The sequence below is a fragment of the Raphanus sativus genome, chromosome 9 (genome assembly GCF_000801105.2).
Source record: "Raphanus sativus cultivar WK10039 chromosome 9, ASM80110v3, whole genome shotgun sequence".
Lineage (NCBI taxonomy): Eukaryota > Viridiplantae > Streptophyta > Magnoliopsida > Brassicales > Brassicaceae > Raphanus > Raphanus sativus.
Genome location: NC_079519.1, coordinates 12894857 through 12922005, shown reverse-complemented (window position 1 = coordinate 12922005; position 27149 = coordinate 12894857). Strand labels below are relative to the sequence as shown.

The window sequence follows — 27149 nt, the reverse complement described above, 5'->3', positions numbered from 1 at the left end:
ATTGAAGAATTGAAGGAGAAACGATGGCTAAAGTAAAGAGGGAGACGGTGGTGGCATGCATGACTTGTTCCCTCTGCGACAATCTCCTCTGTGGCGCCACCCCCATCTCAGAGTGTCTTCACACCTGTTCGTTCTTATTTAGAATATTTAGTTCAAGTATTATTGTAATGGAATATAATCTTTGGAAATTTAATTTGTCTACTGGTTGAGCACTTCTTTGAAGAACTCTAAGTTTAGGTTTGATCCTCGTTGACAACAAATTTTGTTAAAATATCAAAACGACGTCGTTTTGTACTATTCGATTTTTAGAAAATGGACAGATGTCAAACCGAATCAAACCAATTTCCTACATAGCGTCCACGTAAGCACCACATCAGCAACTAAATCGAAATTGATTCCGGTTATGTAGTAATTGACCAGATTAGAAAAGTTCATGTGGGAATTTCAAAATAAAAATTAATTCATGATGCTTTTGTAGCAACTACATCGAAATTGATTCCGGTTATGTAGCAACTAAATCGAAATTGATTCCGGTTATGTAGTAACTGACCAGATTAGAAAAGTTCATGTGAGAATTTCAAAATAAAAATTAATATATGATGCTTTTGGCTTGATCCAATAGTTTGTGTATGAATACAATGGAGACTCTAAGTTTATGGTGGAATTGGCCGTTTTCCCAGATATTGTTAGTTTACCTAAGATTTAAAAGAAATTTATAAAATAAAAATTATTATTACAAAAATAATACTTTACATTTTCTTTTTAGGATTCTTGAAAAGTAAAATTACTATTACATAGTATTTTATAATTATATATTGTCTACGATGTTATAAAAAAACTATCAAGTAATTATTTAGAGTCAATTTTAAATGTTCCTTTCAAAGTGGTATTTATTACAATTTAAATATCATGAATATGTGTTTGTAAGTAAAATACAAGATATATAATTAATTAAACAGAAAACGTTTAAAAAGTTAGTTGCATAAAATATTTTGAAAAAAATAAATATAAATAATTAAATTTTCTTTTTTAAAGTCTAAATAAAAACATTTTGTAAAAATAATCTTATTTTTCTTATTAATAACAATATTTCCTTTTTAAAATAATTTTATATAATAAATTATAAAAAATAACCTCAAATATTTCATTCTGTTTGATTGTGGCATGTGTCAATTAAAAAAATTGTATTGTGAATAAGTCAATAAGACCTGCCATTATGTGAAAATAACTTCTTTTTTTTTTTCAAAATCCCAAATAACAAGATTTTTAAAATAACTTTTCCTTTTTAATCCTAACCAAATAAGTTTTTTTTTAAAATCATGACAAAAGAGAATTTTAAAAGGTTATATAATAGTAATTTTTATTTTTAAGTGATAAACATAATACTAAAAATTATTTAATTAACAAAAAAAATTGTAAAAATATTAGTGATACTGAAAAAAACGAATTTTGAAAATAGAATTTTTTTTTAAATAGTTAATATTAACTGGAAATAATCACTTGACAGTAATATATTATTATAATTCTAAAAATTATAATTTTATAAGATTGTGTAATATTAGTTTCCTTTCCTTTTTTTGGTCAACATGTTAATTTCCTTTCCTATAACCCTAAAACCAGGAAAAAAATATATGATAGCTGTTTTTTCTTATTTTATAAATAATTATAAACAAAAACTATTTGTATCATATTTTTTAAGTCCTAAGCAAAAGAGATATTTTAAAATTTATTTAATAATATTTTTAAAAGAGAATTTAATGATGAACATGATACTATAAATCTTTTAATCAACAGAAGATTTGTAAAAATAGCAGTGATATGAATTATATACTTACCTTGAGTTGAGTTGTCATTGCTCTATTGATCTCATTTAACTTTAATTTTTTTTATTTCATTATATTCTTACTTTGAGTTGAGTTCAGTTTAAAATTTTAGATATGTATGTTTTCATTAACCCTAAGTAAATAGCTGGTAACAATTCACCTATGGATCATGATTATAAAATACAAAATATTAACTAGATCTTATGTGTGAAAACGAATTCTTAATTCTAAAATAAATTCCAAACAACATATGCAAAAATAATTTTAAAACTATAGTAAAATGAGTTATTATTTTTAAGTTATTTATTAAATCAAAGCATCAAATAAAACTCGTTGCAATACACGGGTTCATATATATATATCAGAAATTTTAACTTGCTCCTTAATTAGTCTACTTGATGAAGTTTCAACTTCTTTAAGTCAACGAGACCCAATGCACTAATGCAATCATTAACAATATTAGAGATGAGAGTGACCATCCAACCATCGTTTTAACTTCCTCCTTAATTAGTCTACTTGATGAAGTTTCAACTTCTTTATAGTCAACGAGACCAAATGCACTAATGCAATCATTAACAATATTAGAGATGAGAGTGACCATCCAACCATCGTCTAGCGAATCTCTCCATGGGACATCAACCAACAATTTGACCACGACCCTGCTGACATAATACCAGGTCACTATAATGATCTTATCAAGAAATATGTTTCTCTCTTTAAGTCTCTATTAATATAACTTATCTTTATCAAAGTCTCTCTTCCTGGATAGCAAAGAAGAAGAATCAAGAAATGGCGGAGTGGATACCCGCAATTGTAGCGACGGTGTTGTTCGTTGTTCTGACGCCGGGGTTGCTGTTTCAGGTTCCCGGCAACAATAACTTTGTAGACTTTGGGAAGATGGAGACCAGCGGATACTCAATCCTTCTTCACTCCTTCATTTACTTCGGCCTTGTCACTGTCTTCACCGTCGTCATTCACTTTCCTGGCACTTAAATTCTACACAATACGTACACATATATTTCTTTTTAATTGTTTTTATCTATGCTTTAAATTTATCTTTCATGTTTTATATATGTATCTATACTACTGTTTTGTACTTTGATAATTAGTTCTAAAGTAATTCACATAAGATGAACCAACAAGAAGAACGAAAACTAGTATTGTAAAGTTCTATTGAAACTATTTTCAAAAAAAAAAAAAGAGTTCTATTGAAATTTTTAAAGAATAAGATACTTTTTTGAATTTTTTTTCTAATGTAAAAATGGAGAGTTGACCAAGTATACGTTTTGACTAGGATATTGGTAAACTACAGTGCATAAATAATTCAAATGCTGTACAGCCAAAAAAGACAGGCTAACAAGAAATATAGGTATCTATAATGAACCTCTTGTATCATCTCGGCTATTATTTCAAATTTTCAGTTTCATCAGTTTTTATATCAAGAAAAATTGGGTTATGATAATTTGGACTTTTTATTGGTTTTGAAACTGTAAATATACGGTTGTTGTCGAGAACATCATCGTCCAATGGTAAGGACGGACTCCTTCCTGCATCCAGGTTGCGAGTTCGAACCCTCTTGGAGGAAACTAAGTCATGATTTCTGGACATCAACACTGATGGTCCATGCTTTAGGGCCCATTTGCATATCCGGAGAGAGGGTCTATCCGTGGGCTGCACCTCTTTTTGGGGATTAGTCTAAACCCTTCCATAGGTCCGGGATACTCCCAGGTTAATCAAAAAAAATATATGTATATATATACGGTTGTTTATGTGTATGTTATATGTGTTAATATTTTTCTTACCGATGAATAATATAGTGTACTGAATTTTTTTTATTATGACAGTAAATTATTATTCTTCATGTAAATGGAAAACGTTACCATCAAAATATTGTATCTTGACATATTGGACAATTTAAATTTGTAATGAACAAAACTTGGGTTCACCCCCTGTGGTGAACTCTCAAATTCACCTTAATTGTTAGCACCAATTAAAGTGCCATGTAAGATTAATAAAAAACGGAAACAAAATTAAAAAAAAAGAAAAGAAATAAAAAAGACGTAGACTAATTTTTTTAACGCCATTCATGGCTTCTTCTTCATCACCTACACAAAATATTGAAAACTTCTTTATCATCCACACAGAATATTGAAAGCTTTATTTGTCAAATTGTTAAACCCAAAACACTAAACCATAAATCCTTGGGTAAATTCTAAAAACTAAACCCTAAACCCTTGGATAAACCCTACACCCTTGGATAAACTCTAAACCTTTGGAATATCTTTTTATCCAAGGATTTAGGATTTACCCAAGGGTTTAGAGTTTACCCAAGGATTTAGGGTTTAGTATTTTGGGTTTAGGGTTTAGTATTTTGGGTTTAGGTTTAAGATATAAGAGAAGAGGATTGTAGATACCAATTTGACAAATAAAACTTTCAATATTCTGTTTAGATGATAAAAAAGCTTTTAAAATTATGTGTTGGTGATGAAGAAAAAGCCATAGATGGCGTTACAAAAATTAGTCGACGTATTTTTCACTTCTTTCCCTTTTTTCTTTTTAATTTTGTTTCCTTTTTTTACTAATCCTACATGGCACTTTGATTGGTGATAACAATTGAAGTGAATTTGAGAGTTCACCATAGGGGATGAACCCAAGTCTTGTCCAATGGAAAATATGGTTGCATGACAATGAGTTGATAATCTCTCCTCTTACAATATTGTTAATGCATATGGTGCAAAGTCCATCTTCTTCTTGAGGTGTCGGCGTTCTTATAGCAGCGAAGATGTATGTGGTAGCTATGTTGGTGTTCTTATAGCAACTTTGTTTCTCTTTGCTTTTTCAACCATGGCAAGCAATCTGAGACTTATTTCTCCTATTTAGTGTGGTCTCCACGTGTTTTCTCAAGCTCTTTAGGTTTCTTCAACTCCCATATATTCCTTGTCATGACAAAAAATAAGAATCATTAGCACAATCAGAAGTTGCTGTTTCAATCTTATGAGTTTCTCGGCTAAGAAAATTTGATTTTTTATGTGCTCTTGAATAGCTGTTTTCTTCTTAGAACACAGTGGCTCATTGACTCCTGAGGTTTGGATTTTTTTGCTTATGTGTCTGAGACTTTTTTGGGTGATCAGGATCATGACAACGTCTGGTCTCTTCTTTGGCCTGTCTCAGTTGTTTTCTGCTGTAGTTACCAGAAACAAAATGTTTCTTCGTGAAGTGTTTCAACTCAAACTAGGATGCAACTTGTGCTTTTCTTGTCCTTCTTCTGGTATTAACAAGTTGATCCCACCATTGAATGCCATCCCCACAGAACTCTGATGTAACCAATCTAACCTTTTTGTTTTCTGAATAATTTTGGCTTTCAAAGACAAGTTCCATTTTCTGCTCCCAATCCAAGTAGTCAGTATGGTCATTTCTGCCACATAAAAATTGTATCATGCTCCTCCTTTTAATCTTAGCATCCATCTGAACCTGAGAAACATTACCAAAGAAATCATCAGCATGTTTCTTTTGTAAAAGATCGGTCTTTTTCATTCTTTTCATGATCTTAGACATCATTGCTTCCATCTGCAATTTTTTAAAAGTCACAGTTGATGCCTCCTTTCTTTTACTGACAACTACAGCCATGATTTCATGTTACAATCTCAAAAAAAAAAAATTAGCACACATATGAATAGCCAAAGCCTCAAAATCTCTCAACTGTTTCTCACTTATTTTCTGTAAATTTTTTTCTGTGAATCCAATAGCTCAACAACAAACAAAGATCAAACTTCAGAGAACAAACCCCAACCCCAAAACAGAAGAAATAGATAGACAGATTGCAAGATTTTTGTTTGCAAGAGGCTTTAACACCAGGATTGGATTTTTTTCTCAGCCAGGCTGGATTTTTCCTCAGCCAGGTTGGATTTTTCTTCAGCCAAGTTGGATTTCTCTTCAACTTTTCAAAGAAAAAATATATTTTTTTAAACTGATTGCCCCTCTTGGAGATTATACAGATAAAAATATAAGAGATTTTTGAGAAAATTGCAGAGAATAGAAAAAAGATTCCCAAAACAAAGAAGAGAAGTTGAAAAGTTTCAGAATCGAACTCAGATCACGAGCCTTCAGATCTGCTCTGATACCACTTGATGAATCTCTGGTGAGGAGATCCTTTTGTCTCTGATTCTTTTGAAGGATGATTTGATGGTTTCACTACAAGAAAACACGCTGATACTGAGGGACTTTTTCCTCGGTATGTCGTCGGAATAACCGTATTCCGACGACATACCGAGGAAAAAGTCCCTCGAAAAAAACTCCTCGAAATTTCATTTTCCCTCGAAATTTCCTCGAAATTTTGTGACGGAATTTCGAGGAACAACAATTCCGAAGAGATTTAGAGGACAGCCGTTCGTCGAAGAGGTCGTCGATATATATTGAGGAACCATTCCCTCGGTATATACTGAGGGAAGAGGCCTCAGAAAATTTTCGAGGAACTCAGTTCCTCGGAATATTCCGAGGGACAGTTTCCTCGAAAATTTTCGAGGAATGTAGCCCTCGAAAATTTTCGAGGAAACTGTCCTCGGAATATTCCGAGGAAAACTTCCCTCGGTATATACTGAGGACAGCTGTTCCTCGGAATATATTGAAAATAATTTTTTTTAAAAAATTTTTTTTGAAAACAAAAATATTTTTAAAATTTAAATTAGAAAATATAAAATTAAAATTTAAATTGAAAACATATTATCTAAATTTCAAAGCCATACAAATCAAAATAAAACATTTCGAGTTTTTGAAAGAAATTAAACTATGGGTTTTGGACGTTCGGGTCTGGCATGGTCGGGAGCTCCACGTTGGCGTTCGGGTTCATGCTCCTCATCATCGCCATCATTTGCTGGTTCAGCTTCCTCTATGCCTCCCAGCCCGCCTCTTGACTCGCCACCATGGACTCCAACGCAGATATGCGAGCATCCTTGTCCCTCATCTGACTCAGAAGGACTTCTTGATCAACAAAGGACGGTGGTGCAGAAGCAGACGGAACCGAGTTGGACCGACGAGCCAAACCGAACAAACGGCCCTTCTTCTTTGGAACCGACTGAAAAAGAAAGTGTCAAATTTAAATAATATAAAAATGAATTGAACTTTAAAAAAAGAACTTACCGCTTCAACGATTTGGTTGATCCGAACCCGAGGCAAGCCGGTCGATCCCGTCGAATCGTCATCCTCGGTTTGAAGCTGAGACACTTCGTCTTTCATCTGACTGTCGATGAGGGTGACCATATCCCTCACAACACCATCATCAATCTCGCCGGTCTTCTTGTTGGTATACGCCGTCTTTATTAGGGTGAGATGATCAACTGGCTCCCCCTCATTTTCTTCCGCCTTGAAAAAAACATAAATTAAACAAACATTAGTAATTAAAAGAAATGCACAAAAAAAATATTAGAATCTTAAATAATATAATAAAAACCGACAAGCTTACCAAGCGATCCCCCAGACTGGATAAAGATTGAGCCCCCAAATTATGCTTGTAAATGCCCTTCCCCTTACGGTCGCTCTTGCGGTTGGTGGAGTTGGTGGAAGAAGTTGCTCTCACTTCGTTCTTACTCCAATGCACACCCAACTCCCACCAGACGTCGGGGTCTATCCCCTTTGGGGTCTTTAAAAAAAATGTTAAATAAATAAAAAAATATTTTATTAAATTAAAAAATTGTTTCATAAATAAAAACCAACCTTGTTTATTTCCCACTTCTTCTTCCACGTGTGGATCTGCTTCCCATAGTTGTCCATAACTTTATGGTAGAAGTAGTAATAGATAAACAACGTATCATCGGCATTCCAGTTGAATTCTTGCTGAAAATAAAATACAATTAGTAGAAATTAATATTAAAGATTAAAAAAATAAGTAAAAAATAGAATACTTACCGCAAACTGTTGAAACCACATATGCTGCTTCTGGAGAGGGAAGTCGGTGAAAGTCGGATGTCCATTGTCGAGGGCCGAGTACATCATACGGTTGATCCATCCGCTGATCCCGTTCCCGGATCGGTCGAACCTAATAAAAAGAACTAATTATTTAAAATGAATCAAATTTTAATGAAAAAAAAATAGGTTTAATTACCATGTCTGACCCCATCCACATGGATACTGAGTGAGATATGGAAGATGGTCACGACCCGGCTGTCGAACAAACTCCGCAACTCTCAGAATTGCCGGATGAGCAGGAGCAGGAGCAGGAGCAGGAGTGGGTGCCACACCGGGAGCGGGAGGAGAATGAGAGGGAAATGGAGAGGGAGATGTATGGTAGGAGCTGTGGGGCGATGCGGAACCCGAAATGGAGCCGCTCCCCGTACCACCACGACCACGACGCTGTCGAGAACGGGTATGTTCCTCTTGAGACCTTTATATAAATAATTTTTTTTTAATACATACAATTTTTTTTAATTTGTTAATATATTAAAATTGTTTAATAATAACAAAAAAAAAGTTTAAATATATAAAAAATAGTTTAAATATTTAAAAAATATTAAATGATTACAAAAAAGTTTAAATATATAAAAAAATATTTTTAATATTTAAAAATTGTTTAATAATTACAAAAAAAGTTTTAATATATTAAAAATATTTTAATAATTACAAAAATAGTTTTAATATATTAAAAATAGTTTAATAATTAAAAATAGTTTTAGTATATAAAAAGTAGTTTTTAAAATAAAAAAACGTTTTAAAAAATCAAAAAACGTTTTAAAAAATAAAAAACGTTTTAAAAAATAAAAAAACGTTTTAAAAAATCAAAAAACGTTTGAAAACATGAAAAACGTTTTCAATTTTAACCAAAACACAAAATAAATCAAAAAAATATATAACAACAATCCAAACATGAAAATCCTAAGCTATCCATTCAATCCTTGAATTTCCTTTCTAACAACCTAAATTTCGAGATCTATGAAGAGAGGAAGAGAAGAGAGATGAACTTACATGGGAAGAGAGGAGAGGGAGAGAGGAGAGGAAGGAGGCCGAGAGGAAGAGAGAAGAGGAGAGGAGAGGAGAGGAAGAGAGCCGCCGCGCGCAGGAAGAGAGGAGTGGAGAGAGCCGCCGCGCAGGAAGAGAGGAAGAGAGGAAGAGAGGAGAGAAATGGGGAAGAGAAGAATGAAAACCTAATTTATGAGGGGTCCGACGGAAATGGTCCGTCGAAATTTCCTCACAAATATTAATGTTGGTCGTCGAAATTTCCTCGAAATTCTCTTATTCGCGAAAAGTTTGGCGGCTAGGGTTGCCGGGTTAATGAAAAATAGTTGATTGGAAATGTTTCCACGCTTTTGCATCTGAAGGATGTCTAATCTCACCATCTGTTGAGTGCTCCGCATGCCATCTCATTCGTTGCGCTGTGCGTTCCGAAAGATACAACCTCTGCAACCTTTCCGTCAAAGGCAAATACCACATCCTTTTATATGGCACTGGAACTCTTCCACTCGTATCTTTATAACGAGGCTTCCCACAAAATTTGCATGTAGTCCGCTGGTCATCCGCCCTCCAATAAATCATGCAGTTATCGCTGCATACATCTATTACCTGATAAGATAAACCAACCCCAGCTACGAGTTTTTGAACCTCGTAGTATGAACCTGGAGCTACATTATCCTCAGGTAGAATACCTTTAACAAAATTAGCTATCGCATCCACACAGTCTTCAGCCAAGTTATAATCTGTTTTAATGCCCATCAGTCTCATAGCAGATGATAAAGCTGAATGACCATCTCTGCAACCTTTGTACAATGGTTGCTTTCCAGCATCCAACATTTCATAAAATCTCCTAGCTTCTGCATTGGGTAAATCTTCCCCTCTAAAATGATCATTTATCATCTGCTCAGTACCTACACCATAATCTACATCCGCTCTAATTGGTTCTTCTAATCTAACCGCCGGCTGAGGTTCGCTAGTACTACCAAGTTCATAATCAGTTTCCCCATGATGATACCAAATTTTGTAACTTCGTGTAAACCCACTTAAATATAGATGAGTCCAAACATCCCACTCTTTAATAACTTTTATATTTTTACAATTAGAGCAAGGACATCTTAACTTACATGTTTCTGCTTCCGGTTGTCGGCGAGCTACCCTCATGAACTTGATTATACCTTGATTGTATTCTTCCGTAAGCAATCTCGTGTCCGGATCCAAATGAGGTCGATCGATCCAAGAACGAAAATAATTTGAAGAAGACATGTTTTTTTGGAATCAAATTCGTAATAGTAGGAGAGAAGAAGAAGAAATGAAGTGAATGAAGAGGAAGAGGGGTGGTTGTATTTATAGATGAAATCCTCCCGGCATACTGAGGAAATTCCGAGGGAAACCGACATTTCCTCGAAATTTCCTCGAAATTTTTAAAATCCCCCAACGGCTCTCCCAACGGCTCTCCCAACGGCTCTCCCAACGGCTCTCTAACGGCTACAAGATGTCGTCGAAATATTAGAAATATCCGTCGGTTTTTTCCGACGAACGAGGTTTCCTCGGTATTCCCTCGAAAAATACCGAGGAAGTTGGTCCTCCTCGAAATTTCTTCAAAAAAAATTGAGGAAATTTCGAGGAAACCACATTTCTTGGTTTCCTCGGTATTTCCTCGATTTTTGGTCAGAAATTTCCGAGGAACTCATTTTCCCTCGGTATTTTCCTCAGAATACCGATGTTTTCTTGTAGTGTTTGGGAGAGAGATGGGTTGATTCAGATGGTTATGGATGGATTGATTGGATGATCTTCAGAGATGATCTATGGAATTATCAAATTTTGTATAGATATGTATTTGATCAAGAGAATGAACTCTGATTTCAATCAAAGACATGTTTTGCAATCAGAGAATAAACTCCTAGTAATCAACAATGTTCAAAGATGAGAAAGGGATTCACAAATTTAGAGAGAATTTTTGATAAAAAAGGTGAATGGTTTTTTCAGAAACAAAATAGAATTTAAGTAGAGAAAAAGGAAATTGAAAAGTCCTAAAATTATAGAAAATAAGAAAAACTTAATTAAAACTAAAATTGTTTGAAAACTCAATAATTGTTTATTTTGGCTGATTCCTTCACTTCAATTTCGACATGGTTTGGTTATGGCTCATACTAAACCAAGCAAGCCATTGCTTCCTTCAATTTCTTGGTCTGTGATCTTCTTTTGGACTGAGAAAAGTCTAAACTCGTCCATGAATCTGATCACATCTTTTACAGCTTGTTTCACATGTTTTTCATTGTAACTTGAGTGAGAAATAAGCTCAGCATGCTACATTTCCACCTTAGATTCATCTTCAATCTTTCCATTCAGCCATCCTGGTTTATCCTTAGTCGCATAGTCATCAGGCTCAACCATGTTTGCATCATCCCCTCGTCCTTTGAAAAGATTTGTCCTCAAATCTGTATTACCTACATCAAAAGGAAACAAGTAAGAAGCGAGACAAATGATCAAGAAAATAAGCTTTAAAGAAACATCAGACTAAGATTTTGGACAAAAAATTTGTTGGAATTTTGAAGCCATTTTCCTAAAGTAATTCCATCTCCAAATCTCTGGCTTATAAGCATGGTCTATGCTTTCGTCCTTCGCACTCCTTTGGGACAGATCCTGCTGTTCCTGGAAACTCAAAACAAAGCCTGCATATGCAGTGTTATATGTGCAATACATGTTCTTTTTCAGACCGAATATCAAGCATTTCTTCCTTAGAACATGTAGCACACGTTTCAGATCATCATAATGCCTTTAAAAGTAAGTATTGTACACCAGAATGGTATCAAGGCACAAGATAACATAGTACTTAAACAACAGCTTCAGAACATGCACAAGTTTGTCAAATTCATAACACAAAAAATCAAGTTCAAACCGAGAATTATTTATCAAAGTCTCAACATGCTTTTCAGAACAAAAACTAGCAAGTTTCAAATCAGAATCAAGAACAAACTTAGTTTCAACACTAAGTGCCTTCAGTTTCTGCAACTTCCATGGTTTGTTCAAGGCATCAGCAGATGCAAACAACCCACCAGTGATCAGTTTATGACTTGAAAACTCAGATCAAAGCCATTATCTTTAAAACAAGAAAAAGATTCACAAGGTTTTCTGAAACAGAAGTCAGATTGTTACAGAACAAACTCTAGTGTTTTTAGAGTGATCAAGGCATCTGTTATGTTTCATAAACTGATCAAAACTCAAAACAAGACCAGAATTATTTTTATTTCCATATTGAAAATGTTTTTGATCAGAGAGTTTATCAGGTTCGAACACTTTAAAAGAATTAATCATGTTATCAAAACCAGAGCTTGAAACACAAAATTATTTTATTTTTTCCAGACCAAAACGTTTTACATCACTGAACTAACCATAACAAAAAATCAGGCAGTAATTAATCAGATCAAATTCCTTACAGTGCTCTTGTGAACTTGGCGGCAAAGGCGCATGAGTTGTTTCTGGTTCCAAGCTTATTTGTTGCTCCAACACTTCACTTTCTGTTAAACTCTTCTGTTTTGTTTCTGGTGAGTGGTCTTCTGAGACCTGAGACACTAAGAAAATGCTACTCGGTTGCACCGGTTTAAGATAAGTTAGTTTATCATAATCAGGTGTAACTTTATGTAAAAGTTCAAAACAGAGAAAATAACTCTCATATTTTTCCAGCAGCTTTGTTTCTCCTTGGTCTTTCAACCATGGTAAGCAATCTGAGACTTCTTTTTCCTCTTTAGTGTGGTCTCCACGTGTTTCCTCAAGCTCCCTAGGTTCTTCAACTCCCATATACTCCCTATCATGATAAAAATAAGAATCGTTAGCACAATCAGAAGTTGCAGTTTCAATCTTATGAGTTTCTTGGCTAAGAAAACTGTTTCTTTTCTGTGCTCTTGATTAGCTGATTTCTTCTTAGAACACAGTGGTTCATTGACTCTTGAGAGAGGACGTGGGTTCGGCTTTTTTTGCTTATGTGACTGAGACTTTTTTGGGTGATCAGGATCGTGGCAAGGTCTGGTCTCTTCTTTGGCATGTCTCAGTTGTTTTCTGCTATAGTTACCAGAAACAAAGTGTTTCTTCATGAAGTGTTTCAGCTCGAACCAGGATGCCACTTGTGCTTCTCCTGTCCTTCTTCTGATATTAACAAGCTGATCCCACCATTGAATGGCATCCTGATACGTACTCAAATTACCTTAGAGTAACCTTACTCTCATCAAAAGAGGTCAAGTTGTAGTATTTAGGGATCGGATCCACAGAGACTCTTGGATTACACAATAGATCTTATAGTCGTCGAAATAAAGCTAGATTGAAAAGTTTTAAAGCAGTAACTTAAATGAATTCAAGTGTAGACAGGAAAATCGATCGATATTAAGAAGCGTATATCGATCGACGAACAGGACAATTGTTTGATTTCAGATAATGAGGTTTGTTATCAATTCGGGAAAGTAGCTAGATCAAGGTAAACCTTTAGGTATGACAAGTATGCTGTTTTTAGGGATTATAAGGGTTTTAAATGTGATTGTTGTCGAACTTATCTCTTAAGAACAATCTATATTATTTTCTAATAGCTGGATCTCAAGACAGTCAGCTGTCTCTTGTTCCATCTTGAGAAAGCATTGATCGATGTAACTTTATGACAATCGATCGATAAGCCTTTCAGATAATTGGTCGATGACTCTAACGTAGTATCGATCGATTATCCTTCCAGTAAGCTTTACCGAGCAGGTTGATAGGTTCTCAGATTAACTAGGGCAACTTTCATTTTTAGCTAATTAATAAGATCAGTCTAGTTTATTTTCAGGCAATTTACCATACTGTTGCTTGCACAAATTAAACCTAAGATCTAAGTCAAGGATGATCAATTCCTTTACTTAGCATTAAGTGCAACTAGAATGAAAGAACTATTAAAACACCCTAATAGTCATGTTATGAACATCAATACATAAATCTACCTTTAGTAAACCTAATCTAACAACAAGACTATTCAGGCATATTCATAAGAAGCATGATCATGATGGTCTGAATAATACTTAAATAAAACTTAATGAAAATAGAGTAAGAAAACAAAACGAGTTCAAGATCTTTTCTGTTTATGCAGCTCAGATCTCTCTCACCAAGGTAGGTATCTTCTTCTCAAACTGACTCTCTAAGCTATTACTTCTCTCCTTGGTGATGACTTTGGTGACTTGCTTGTAGCCTCCTCGATTGCTTACTTCTTCTCTTCTTAGTGCATCATTATTTAAATGGTACAAAAACCCTAATAGAATGGCCTAACAGGCGGCCAAGGTGTATAATGCAAATATGATATATTTTGAGTAAAACTCGTAAATCTTCTAATCTCCATTAATCGCGATTAGCTCTGTATCGATCGGTGTGGCTAGTGCTTAATCGATCGACGCGTGTGATTCTCTATCGGTCGATGCCGATGTTGATGCATCGGTCGATACTCTCTTCAGTAGTCAGCTCCGCGAGTGAAATGTAATATCTCCCCAAAAGATCTCAAAATACTCCATAATCATCATTACCTAAACCTGAGATATCTCTAAAAGAACTATGAAATGCATATAAAACCTTTGAAAACACATGAAACTTATAGGCTAAATAGGGTAAAATATAGAGCATATCACATCCCCACAAACTCTGATGTAGCCAATCTAACCTTTTTGTTTTCTGAATAGCTTGGCCATCAAAAACAAGTTCCATTTTCTGCTCCCACTCCAAGTAGCCAGCATGGTCATTTCTGCCACAGAAAGATGGTATCATGCTCCTCATTTTAATCTTAGCATCCATCTGAACCTAAGAAACATTACCAAACAGAACATCAGCATGTTTTTTTGTAAAAGATCAATCTTTTTCATTCTTTTCATGATCTTAGACATCATTGCTTCCATCTGCAATTTATTAAAAGTCACAATTGGTGCCTCCTTTCTTTTACTGATATCTCCAGCCATTGTTACAATCTCAACAAAAAAAAATTAGCACAAATATGAATAGCCAAAGTCTCACAATCTCTCAAGTGTTTCTTTCTGATTTTTCTGTGAATTTATTTTCGGTGAATCCAATAGTTCAGCAACACACAAAGATCAAACTTCAGAGAACAAACCCCAACCCCAAAACAGAAGAAATAGATAGACAAATTGCAAGATTTTTGTTTGCAAGAGGCTTTACCACCAGGGCTGGATTTATCCTCAGCCAGACTGGATTTCTCTTCAGCCAAGTTGGATTTCTCTTCAAACTTTTCAAAAAAAAACTTTTTAACTGGTTGGCCCTCTTGCAGATTATACAGATAGAGAGATAAGAGATTTTTTGAGAAAAATGCAGAGAATAGAAAACAAATTCCCAAAACAAAGAAGAGAAGTTGAAAAGTTTCAGATCAATAGCCTTCAGATCTGCTCTGATACCACTTCATGAATCTCTAGTGAGGAGATCCTTTTGTCCCTGGTTCTTTTGAAGGATGATCTGATGGTTTGGGAGAGAGATGGGTTGATTCAGATGATGATGGATGGATTGATAGGATGACCTTCAAAGATGATCTATGGAATGATCAAATCTTGTATAGATGTGTCTTTGATCAAGAGAATGAACTATGATTTCAATCAAAGACAAGTTTGCAATCAGAGAATGAATTCCTAGCAATCAACAATGTTCAAAGATAAACAAGGGATTCACAAATTTAGAGAGAATTTTTGATAAAAGAAGGTGAATGAGTTTTTCGGAAACAAAAGAGAGATTAAGTAGAGAAGAAGAAAATTGAAAAATCCTAAACTTGTAGAAAATAAGAAATTTTTTATTAATACTAAAATTGTTTGAAAACTCAACAAGTATTTATTTTGGCTGATTCTTTCACTTGAATTTCGACCTGGTTTGGTTCTGGCTCATACTAAACCAAGTAAGCCACTGCTTCTTTCAATTTTTTAGTCTGTGATCTTCTTTTGGGCTGAGAAAAGTCCAAACTCGTCCATGAGTCTGATCACATCTTTTACAGTTTGTTTGACATGTTTTTCATTGTAACTTGAGTGAGAAATAAATTCAGTATTCTTCATTTCCACCTTAGATTCATCTTCAAGCTTTCCATTAAGCTATCTTGGTTTATCCTTAGTCGTATAGTCATCAGGCTCAACCATGGTTGCATCGCATAGTATGTTAGCATTATAGCATGTGTTCCATGACATATGTGGTTTTATTGGATAGATAACCAAAAGTAGTCGTAGAGAAGTTAACCTTAATGGATATATCTCCTTGATTCGTATATTAGACCTCTTTATATTGATGGTCGGATCTCTTTGTGGTGTTGAAATTGCAGGTTCGTTTTTGATCAAAAGATAAGTTTATAGAGTGGTTCTGCGTTCATGAAGTTCTTTTCGGAAGAAGTGTAGTTTATGTGTTGTATTTTGATGTATTTATGTACTTAGATAGCTGATGTCTTGGGTTACATTTTTCATTTTCTTGAAACGTTTATACGTTTGGTTCGGTAGATATTTTTTGTGTTGTTATTGAAATGGGCTTGTTATATATGATGGAATTCCAGTATTAATATATTTATGAGAGTAATATCTTTGTTGACTTTATGAAGACACACTGTGTATTTTTAACAATATTAATTGCTTCTAAAATTATACTAACATATTAAAGTTTATTGTTTGTTTGTGGTTTTTTTCTTGCAATGACATTACGCATGTTGACGCAGAGTGTAGCGGCTGCGTCAAAAAATTGTGCTACGACGGAGACCAAAATAACGGAATTGAAAGTTGAAGTAAAAAACAAGACGCTTGTGTCGCTGATAATTTCAGCGTCCCTTTTACTTGTCGATAGTTGACTATGCGGCTGAACAATAGGTTATGGGTATCTCACCGACGTCTGTATTACCGTGATAAAAGGTTGAATTTTTTGATGCAGCCTCTAGACTCCGCGTCTAGGAAACGAACAGGCCTATTATAGTTTAACGAAAGGGCTTATTGGTACTTTATGACAAAAACCGATCCCTTGTTCTAGGGTTTAGACTCCCCTTTTATAAGTGTTGATGTCAGCTGAAGTAGGACGAACTCTTCCATAATCAGAAAAAAAAAGTTTCCCCTTAGATAGAAAACTTCCATTTTACCCAGGGGTCGATTTGTAAGCCGGGGCCGGTTCGGAAGCAAGGATTGGAACCTGGATTCTGCTATGCAGGCATCTGGAGATCAGGACCCTGTCCGGAAGCTGGAGAAAATTTGTTTTTGGATATTTTTCCCCAACATTGACAACCATATCGCTCAATACAAGCAGTGGATGCTAACCGTAGCAATACAAAAGGAATTGAGGGAGCCTACCATGTGTAAAGGCTTCGGCTCGACCTTAACTGGTCCCGCTCTTCAATGGTACATCAGCCTCCCTACGAAGTCCATAAGATCTTTCGCTGCACTTAGTGAAAAGTTCTGGAGCAGTTCGCCAGTAGTAGGAGCCTTGAAAAGAGCTCAGATGATCTCTATGAAATCCTCAAGCACAGGACCGAACCGCTTCGAACCTACACCGCGCGTTTCAACCAAGAGAAGGTCGGCATCCCAGATTGCAACACAGATACTGCTATCTCTGTCTTCAAAAGAGGCCTGCTCCCTGAGGGAGACCTGTACAAGGAGCTAACCAAATATCAGTACAAGACCATGGAAGATGTCCTATCCCGCGCCTGGGCGCAGGTGAGATGGGAAGAAGATGTCATGAACTGAGCCAAAATCCAGGAGAAACAGGACCAAAAGCTGTCTAAACAGTCAAGGAACGATCGCGATGAGGGATTTCACCCCAGACCTGCATGAGAGGTGAATAATCTTGGCAGGGGCAGGTACCAAATAGTCCTCTGGCCCGAGCCGAAGGAATGGCCGTAACGACATGGCCTGACATTTCGCACTTGTCGATATCGAAGCCAGAACTGATCCACGTTCTAGGGCAGATGGGCCAACATGTCAAGTGGCTTCAGAAGATGAGGGCCTCGGATTCCAACCGAAACCCGAACCGTTGGTGTGACTTTCACAATGTTCACGGTCATAAAACGGAGGATTGCATCGCCCTAACACTACAAGAAAACACGGCCTTAGCGACGAAAATTAGCGACGGAACAATTTCCTCGTAAAATTACGTCGGCTTTACGAGGAACTTACGTGAAAAGACAATAAACACGTAATTTCGTCGTTAAATAACGACGAAACGTTTTCATCGTAAACCAAACGTAAAGTAACGTCGTTTTTACGAGGAAACTGCATTTCGTCGTAATGAACACGTAAAACTTAACGTGTAATTAACGAGGAATATGTTTACGAGGTTTTTGCGAGGTCAACCTAATTTTAGGTGAGACACGTTTTTTATCTAGTTTACCACCCATATTTCGTCGTTAATTCGCAATAAAATCTCACCTACCAATTTCGAATTTTCCTATAAATATGTCATTTGTGTTTCATTTGAAACACACCACATGCAAAAAGAAAAAAAATCTAAAAACGTGAAAGAAAAAAAAATGTCCGGTGTTGGAAATTATTATGAGTTGCGGAGGTGGATGTACACGCATAGAGATGCTAACGGGAGAGTGGCGAAAGAGTATCTGGAAGGACTAGAGACATTTATGCATCAAGCAGATTCTACACCGCTCGCCCAGGAAAGCGGTAAGATGTTTTGTCCTTGTCGGAAATGCAACAATTCAAAACTGGCAACTCGTGAAAATGTTTGGAAGCATTTAATAAATAGAGGTTTCATGCCAAATTACTATATCTGGTTTCAACATGGAGAAGGTTATAATTATGAGAATGAAGCTAGTAGTAGTAATAGCAATTTTCAGAATGAACCGGTTGATCATTTGCATAATCAACATAGATACCATCAGGAGGAGCAGATGGTAGATAATTATGATAGGGTTCATGATATGGTAGCTGATGCATTTGTTGCTCATGATGATGATGAAGTTGAAGAACCTAACATAGATGCAAAAAAGTTTTATGAAATGTTAGATGCTGCGAATCAGCCACTTTACAGTGGTTATAGAGAAGGTCTCTCTAAATTGTCGTTGGCTGCTAGAATGATGAGTATTAAAACTGATCATAATCTACCTGAAAGTTGCATGAATGCATGGACAGACTTGTTTAAAGAGTATTTGCCGGAAGACAATATCTCTGCTGATTCTTATTATGAGATTTAGAAACTAGTTTATAGTCTTGGGTTGCCTTCTGAGATGATAGACGTTTGCATCGACAACTGCATGCTCTACTGGGGAGATGATGAGAAGTTAGAAGAGTGTCGATTCTGCAAGAAGCCACGATTCAAACCGCAAGGACGAGGACGTAATAGGGTACCGTACCAAAGGATGTGGTACCTACCAATTACCGACAGATTGAAAAGATTGTACCAATCTGAGGAGACTGCTGGAAAAATGAGATGGCATGCCGAGCATACTCAGACGGATGGTGAGATGAGTCATCCATCAGATGCAAGAGCTTGGAAACATTTTAACAAAATATATCCACAATTCGCTAGTAATAGCCGAAATGTGTATATGGGATTATGCACGGACGGATTTAGTCCCTTCGGTATGTCAGGGAGACAATATTCATTGTTGCCAGTCTTTATGACGCCATACAACCTGCCCCCAGATATGTGCATGCAACGGGAGTTTCTGTTCTTGACCATATTAATACCTGGTCCGAACCATCCAAAAAGGTCTCTGGATGTCTTTCTACAGCCACTGATAAAAGAGTTGAAAGATTTGTGGTCAATAGAGGTGAGGACGTACGACTGCTCAACGAAGACGAATTTTACGATGCGAGCGATGCTTTTTTGGACCATAAGTGACTTTCCTGCTTATGGGATGTTGTCTGGGTGGACTACACATGGGAGATTATCTTGTCCATATTGTAATGGAACGACAGATTCATTTCAGCTGAAGAACGGTAGGAAGACAAGTTGGTTCGATTGTCACCGTCGATTTCTTCCCATTAACCATCCTTATCGAAGGAACAAGAAATTGTTTAGGCAGAAAAGGATTGTGAGAGACACTCCTTCTCCGTATTTAACTGGAGAACAAATTGAACAGCAAATCAATTACTACGGAGCTCAAGAAACAGTTCGTTGTGGTGGTAATTGGCATGTTCCCGGTAATATGCCTGATTATTATGGAGTTCAGCACAACTGGCACAAGAAGAGTATATTTTGGGAGTTGCCGTATTGGAAGGATCTTCTTTTGCGCCACAACCTAGATGTGATGCATATTGAGAAGAATTTTTTTGAGAACATCATGAATACAATATTGAATGTTCCTGGGAAGACAAAAGACAATCAAAAATCGAGGTTGGACTTGCCTGATATTTGCTCAAGACCCGAGTTACATATAAAAAGCAATGGACAAGTTCCTGTACCGGTATTCAGATTATCTTCAGAACAAAAGTCGGTCTTGTTCAACTGGGTTGCATCAGCAGTGAAGTTTCCTGATGGGTATGTTTCAAACCTCTCTAGATGTGTTGAACCGGGATGAAGAGTCATGATTGTCATGTCTTTATGCAAAGACTACTTCCCTTTGCATTTGCGGAGCTACTTCCAACAAAAGTACATGAAGCACTTGCAGGTAATATATTATTAATACTCACACTAATTAATTTCTTAATTTATTTTTCAAAAATATGCACTAAAAATTTGCTTAATTGTTTTTGGAATATACAAAGCCATTGGAGCATTTTTTGGGGATTTGAGCACTCGCACTCTTAAAGAGGATGTCGTAGAACAACTTCACGAGAACATTCCGATCTTATTGTGCAACTTGGAGATGATATTTCCTCCCTCATTTTTTGACGTCATGGAGCATTTAGCTGTCCACCTCCCGTATGAGACATTGCTTCGAGGACCAGTACATTATGGATGGATGTATCAGTATGAGCGGGCCATAAAATATTTGAAGGGAAAGGCAAAAAACCTCGCAAAGGTTGAAGGTTCTATAATTGCTGGAAGTTTGAGGGAAGAAACATCTCACTTCACATTGTACTACTTTGCACCTAATGTACGGACCCGACAAAGAGCTCCAAGAAGATATGATGATGGTGGTGTTGCCCCAACATATGCAGTTACTGGTGTTCCGGATATCTTTAGCCAGATTGGACGAATGGGTGGGAAAACGAAAGAGGTTTGGTGGTCGAGTGATGAAGACGCCCATAGTGCACACACTTACATTCTACTTAATTGTGAGGATCCATTTATGCGCTATTTTGAAAGGTAACATATATGGAAGCTTCTAAAATAATTGTAATTAAAATATATTTTTCAAATGATTATATAACTAATAAAATATGTGCATTTTACAGTCTATTTGTTAGTCAAGTCCAAGAAGCAATCCCAGGTATATCCACAAGTGAGGTAGATAAAAGGAAAGATTGACACTTTATTAAATGGTTGAAAAGTCAGGTATTTACTCCAATCCGATATTTGTTTCGCCCACGGGGTGTAACGAAAGCTTAAGACGTTTGTTTCAATGTTCTCTTTAATTTAATTTTGCAGGTTGAATATGACGATCCAGATTACCCCACATGGTTTCACGAATTAGTTCAGAGTCCACTTGCAAAGGTCACCACATCACCAATGTATTTCTCACGAGGCTTTACTTTTCATACGTACGAGTATGGTAAACACCGGGCGACCAGCAATTATGGAATTTGTGTGAAAGGCGAAACCGATTTCTACGGGATCTTGCAGGAGATTATTGAAGTGGAATTCCCTGGGTTATTGAAGCTGAAATGCGTCATATTCAAATGTGACTGGTTCGACCCCGTGGTCAACAGAGGTGTTCGATTTAACAAATTCGGTGCAGTTTCTGTCAATGGTGGACGGAGCTACAACAAATTCGAGCCTTTCATATTAGCTTCGCAAGCAGACCAAGTTAGCTTCCTACCATACCCGAGGTTGCGAGAATCTGGAATAAGTTGGTTAGCCGTTATCAAAGTTACACCCCGTGGACGAATAATCGGTGGAGAAGAACCACTTTTGCAAGAAGAACACATCAATGAAGTCGAAGAACCTGAACAACAAATGGATGACATCCTACTCATTGATCCGCATAATCATGAGTATGAAGATCTTCCTGACGATACTACTGACGATGCTGTTGAAGACGAGTTTAATGAAAGTGATGATGTTTCTAGTGTTGAAGAGAATGATGACGTATCTGAATGATGATGTAATTTTTTAAAAATATTATTTACTTTCAGACTTAATTGATGCATTTGGGGTTTAAGGTATGGGTTTTGGTGTTTGAGATTGAGTTATAAGTTAAAAAATGTTTGAGGTTTGGTGTTTGTGGTTTACACTTTTAGGGATTTAAACATTATCGACGTTAATTCCTCGTAAACAAAAAACAAGGGCCTTGCAAAATCCACGTAAGCTGATTTCGTCGTAAAGACCACGTTAATAATAAACACAGGCCTTGCAAATTCCACGTAAGCTTGCAAGGTCTTTATGATGAAATCAGCTTACGTGGAAATAACAGGCATTTTAGCTGTTTCGTCGTAAAGAACTCGTTAATTTACGCTGATTTAACGAGTGTCCTGTGTACATCACTAAAACTCTAAACCCTAAACCCCAAACCTCAATCTATATATGTTTTCACTTAGCAGACACAATAAACCTGTATAATTAACATTGTATGATTAAAAAAATTAACTAAACACATATAGATGTTACTAGTTAAGATTTTGGGGTTTGGGATTTAGGGTAAATGGTTAGGGGTTTAGGGATTTACAAAACTACCTCGTTAAAAACCCGTAATGAACGTGGCATTTACGACGATATATTATATATACCTTGCTAATTCCACGTAAGCTTGCGAGGTCTTTACAACGAAACTTGCTTACGTGGAATTAGCAAGGATATTTTCTATTTCGTCGTAAGGTCCACGCTAGTATACGAGGGATTAACATCTATTTTATGTAATCCCTATACCCTAAACCCCAAACCTCAATCTATATATATACGGTTTCGATTCACTTAAAAAAATAAATTAAACCTATATAATTAAAATTTCATGATTAAACAAATAATTAAAATTAGGAATTTGGGGTTTAGGGTTTAGGGAATGTAAAAAACAAATGCTAAATCCACGGTTTCGTCGTAATATCCACGTGAACAAAAAACACGGGCCTTGCAAATTCGTCGTAAATGTGAAAACACGGGCCTTGCAAATTCGTCGTAAACAATGACACGGGCCTTGCTGTTTCGTCGTAATTTTACGACGAATTTACGTCTTTATGTAATCTTATATATACACGCGAGAACCAGCCACTTCATTTCGTCCCAATTTCCTCTCCTACACCTCTCAAGGTTCTCTCTAATCTCTCTCTAGTATTAGGTGGTTTTGTTTATGGAATTTAGATAGGTTTATAGTTGATTAGGTGGTTAGTGTAGAGAATTTAGATAGATTAATAGAATTTTTTGATTAGTTTGATTTCTTCTACTTGTTTTTTTCTAACAATCTGAATTTTTTTTCAGATGGTTAGAAAGAACAAGCAGAAGAAAACCCCCCACTACAGTCAGATGTTCTGTGGTGATCCTGCTGCTGGATCATCATCTTCAGCTCCAGGTTCCTCCATCCCGGAGATTGTCCCGGAGTCTCAGTCACAGCCACCACCGGTTCCTCCATCTGGTGCACCACCCCCACCTGCTGCACCTCAAGCGGTTCCAGACAGGGGCGGACCCACTTTAAAGGTTGTGGGGTCAATTGAACCCACAAAAATAGTATAAAGTTAAGTTTGTAAGCCATTTTGTAGTAATCGATTGTGGCTCAGTGGTCGGAATGGGCTGTTATGAACCCACAGATACATGGTTCAAATCCCCCAATTGACCATTTAATTTTTTGACTCGAAATTTACACAATTTTATTCATACTTTGACCCCACATAAATTTTCTTCTGGGTCCGCCACTGGTTCCAGACCCGGTTGCACCCGGATACATTCATCCGGAGTTGCGGGTGCCGCCGACCGCTCCTTTTGCTCGGTATACGGTTGAGGATCTTCTCGCTCAACCAGGCCGAGCCGGTTTACCGGTTTTACACCCCGACCGACCAGAGGGGACTCTGTGGTACGTAATTTTTTTAAAAAAATATTTTTAAAATTATTAATATTTTTTTTAATACTTTAACTTTGTTTTTTTCAGGTTTAGGGTCGACAATTCTGTCGCTACGAGCGTATCCGATATGATCAAAGGATACTTCTCCGAGCCTCACCCAAACTGGAAAAAGAAGGCCGCAGCACGTTAGAAACACGTGGTTCAAGATGTTTGCTGTAAGTGTTTTAAATTAATTATTTTATTATTAATTTTTATTATTAACTTTTATTTCATTAATATTTTTTAAATAATTATTAATCTTTTGGGTTTAAAAATGCAGCAAAGATACCATTGGTCCATCGGGGTTCACGAGGACGTGAAACGGGAGTTCATCGCAAAGGCGAAGAAGCGGTTGTTGGACACCGTAGGCAACTGGAAGGAGGACTGGATCTACAAGGGTTACAAGGACGGGCAACCCGCTGAGCTGACCAAGGAAGTCTACGATGGCCTCATCCGCTACTGGGAGCTGCCATCATCCATTGCAATCTCCAACGCCTTCTCCGCCTCTCGTAACACCAAAGACGAGCACGGCAACGGCCCGATGCTTCACTGTACGGGTCAAAAACCCCATGCCCGTGTCCGCTTGGAAATGGTAATTAATTTCTAATTTCTTTTCATATTAAATATTTTAATAATTAATTAATATGTATATTGATTCTAAATATTTAAATTTTAAATATTTTCAGGCCAAAGAGACGGGACAACTCCCGTCTCTTAAAGAGCTTTACGAGAGGACCCACAAGACCAAGGCGGGGGTATTTGTGGATCCGAGGTCCGAGCAAATCTACAACGATGTCGTTGCTCGGATTGAAGACCGCCAAACCCAGCTGACCCAGCAATCTCCCGATGGAATACCGGTCGTATTATCCACCCAAGAAGTGGATCAGATTTACGAGGAGGTAAAAATTTTTATTATAACTTTTATTCTACCTTTTTTTAATTATTAACATTAAACTTTATTTTTTCTTTGTAGGTTGTCCTTAAGAAAAAGGGACGTACGTTGGGAATCGGTTCCGTCAACGATATCCCAAGAGCGACATCGTCTTATGGTCAGAGACGAGCTGACGAGGTCACTGAGCTGCGAATGGAGTTAGACTCGACGCAGACTCAGTTGGCGTCGACGCAGTCGGAGTTGGAGTCCACGCGCCAATCGTTCCAAGCTCGTATGGGTGGAGTGGAGGGGTTTCTGGAAGTTATATCTTCTGGAAATCCCCAATGGGAGGAGTTGTTGGCGGATATGCGACGATGGAACCCGGTTCCCGAGCCTTCTCGTACTCAGCAGCAAGAGGAGGAACTACAGAGGAGGAGTGAAGACCTTTACCGGGAAACGATCCACCACCCATGCCCGACTTAGTTTTTTTTTTTGGTTGTGTAATATAAAAATTCTAAACTTTTATTTATATAATATTTTCGGTTTTTATTTATTCCAAATTTTTAATATTTTCGCATTAATAATTATTTATATTTCTAATATTTTTGAAATAATTATTTAAATCTATAATATTAAAACATTTGAATTTAAAAATAAATTCAGTTATACAAATCGAAGAAAATTCCTCGTTAACTCACGGGGATTTAACGAGTAAAGTTGACGTGTCCTTAACGACGAACCTTTATGACGAAACTACGTGTTAGGTTTTACGTTTTCTTTACGACGAAATATTACGTCAGCTTTACGTGTAAGTTTAAGTTTATTTTACCAGTTAATCTACGTCTATCTTACGAGGATATTTTACGTGTGTTTTACGTAGAAACCTTACGTGTCTTTTACGTGGAAAGTTAGCGTCTACTTTACGTGGAAAGCTACGTCTCCTTTACGACGAATATTTAACCTTTCTTTTACGACGAAATGGGTCCCTCGTACTTTTACGACGAAATGGCGATTAAATATCCGTTACGACCAATCTTTAACGACGATATGCATTTCCTCGCTAAATCGTCGTAAAGACGTATTTACGACGATTTAACGAGGATATTGGTCGTCGTTAAAATCGTGTTTTCTTGTAGTGTAAGGATGGAAGTCAACGAGCTCCTTAGGAAAGGACACCTAAGGGAATTCCTCTCCAACAAGGCCAAAAACCTTATGTATAAGAACAACGCCAACTGCTCTTCTGAAGCAGCTCCTGCCTTGCCACCGCGACAGGACAGAGCAATCCATGTTATCTCAGGTGGATTAGAAATATGTGGAATCAGTCGCGCAGCTGCGAAGAGAAGTACCAGGAACACCAGGAACGGTCAAGAGACTGGAGAACCAAAGTATCTGCTCCTGGGCACGGACGAAATCAGTTTCATCACAAAGGGACATGAGAGGGTCCTGGCTCCTCATCACGATGCCCTGGTCATATCACTCACTGTGGCGAATTGCCTGGTGAAAAGAATATTGGTATACAATGGGAGCTCCAGCAACATTATCTTCCAGTCCGCATATGCAGACCTAGGGCTGGAAGAAAGGGCATTAACAAGGAAAGTGACCCCTCTTATAGGCTTCAGTGGAGAAGTGAACTAGACCCTTGGGGAAGTTGTTCTCCCAGTCTATGATGGAGGAGTAAACCAGGCAACTAAGTTCTTGGTCGTCGACTGCTCATCTTCCTACAACTTTAAATGTAATAAATTTCCTCAAATGGTATCGAAACCCGGAATTGTTCTCAAACAAGAGTTTAAACCCTGCTTGGAAGATCTGAAAAGGGAAAAGACTTTTAAAACATCGTCTAGGGATATTTATGTTATAGAAGTAAATGTTACTACTTCTGGTTGAGGTGCTCATATTTGTACGAATATAAATGGCCTAAGCAATAATAGAATTTTGGACAAAGGACAAGTGGACCTACGCGTAGGAAATGGAGCAAGAGTTGATGCATTAGCCATGGGAACATTTCATTTGTCTTTATCTTAAGGCTTGCTTTTGGAACTTAAGAACTGCTACTATGTACCTGCTATAATTAGGAATATTATTTCCATTCCTTGTTTGGATTTGGAAGGATTTCAGTTTTTGATCAAAAACATGTGTTGCTCTTTTGATCGTAATGATATTTTTTATGGTAGCGGTCCATTAGAGGATGGACTTTATATTCTAGACCAAAGTGTGCCTGTCTATAATATCAATACCAAAAGATTCAAGTCTAACGACATAACTCAAACTTTACTTTGGCATTGTCGTTTGGGCCTCATAAATGAGACACACATTCAAAAGCTTCATAGTGATAGACTTTTGAACTCATTTGATTATTAATCATATGAAAATGTGAATCTTGTTTGTTGGGTAAAATGACTAAGGCTCCTTT

At 36.7% G+C, this 27149-nt stretch overlaps 2 protein-coding genes and 1 pseudogene across 2 annotated transcripts; 2 read left to right on the top strand and 1 right to left on the bottom strand.

Annotated features, from left to right (window-relative positions):
- Nucleotides 1-2531: 2531 nt before the first annotated feature.
- On the top strand, nt 2532-3051 carry LOC108852732 (uncharacterized). Its single transcript, XM_018626224.2, has one exon. It carries the CDS (start codon nt 2613-2615, stop codon nt 2814-2816), a length of 204 nt encoding a protein of 67 aa, XP_018481726.1. The 5' UTR covers nt 2532-2612; the 3' UTR covers nt 2817-3051.
- Nucleotides 3052-6606: 3555 nt separating this feature from the next.
- Nucleotides 6607-14722, bottom strand: LOC130500059 (uncharacterized; annotated as a pseudogene).
- An 11160-nt stretch (nt 14723-25882) lies between these two features.
- LOC108834228 (uncharacterized) lies at nt 25883-26374 on the top strand. The gene has a single exon (XM_018607572.1). The coding sequence runs from the start codon at nt 25883-25885 to the stop codon at nt 26372-26374; it is 492 nt and encodes a 163-aa protein (XP_018463074.1).
- Nucleotides 26375-27149: the final 775 nt, after the last annotated feature.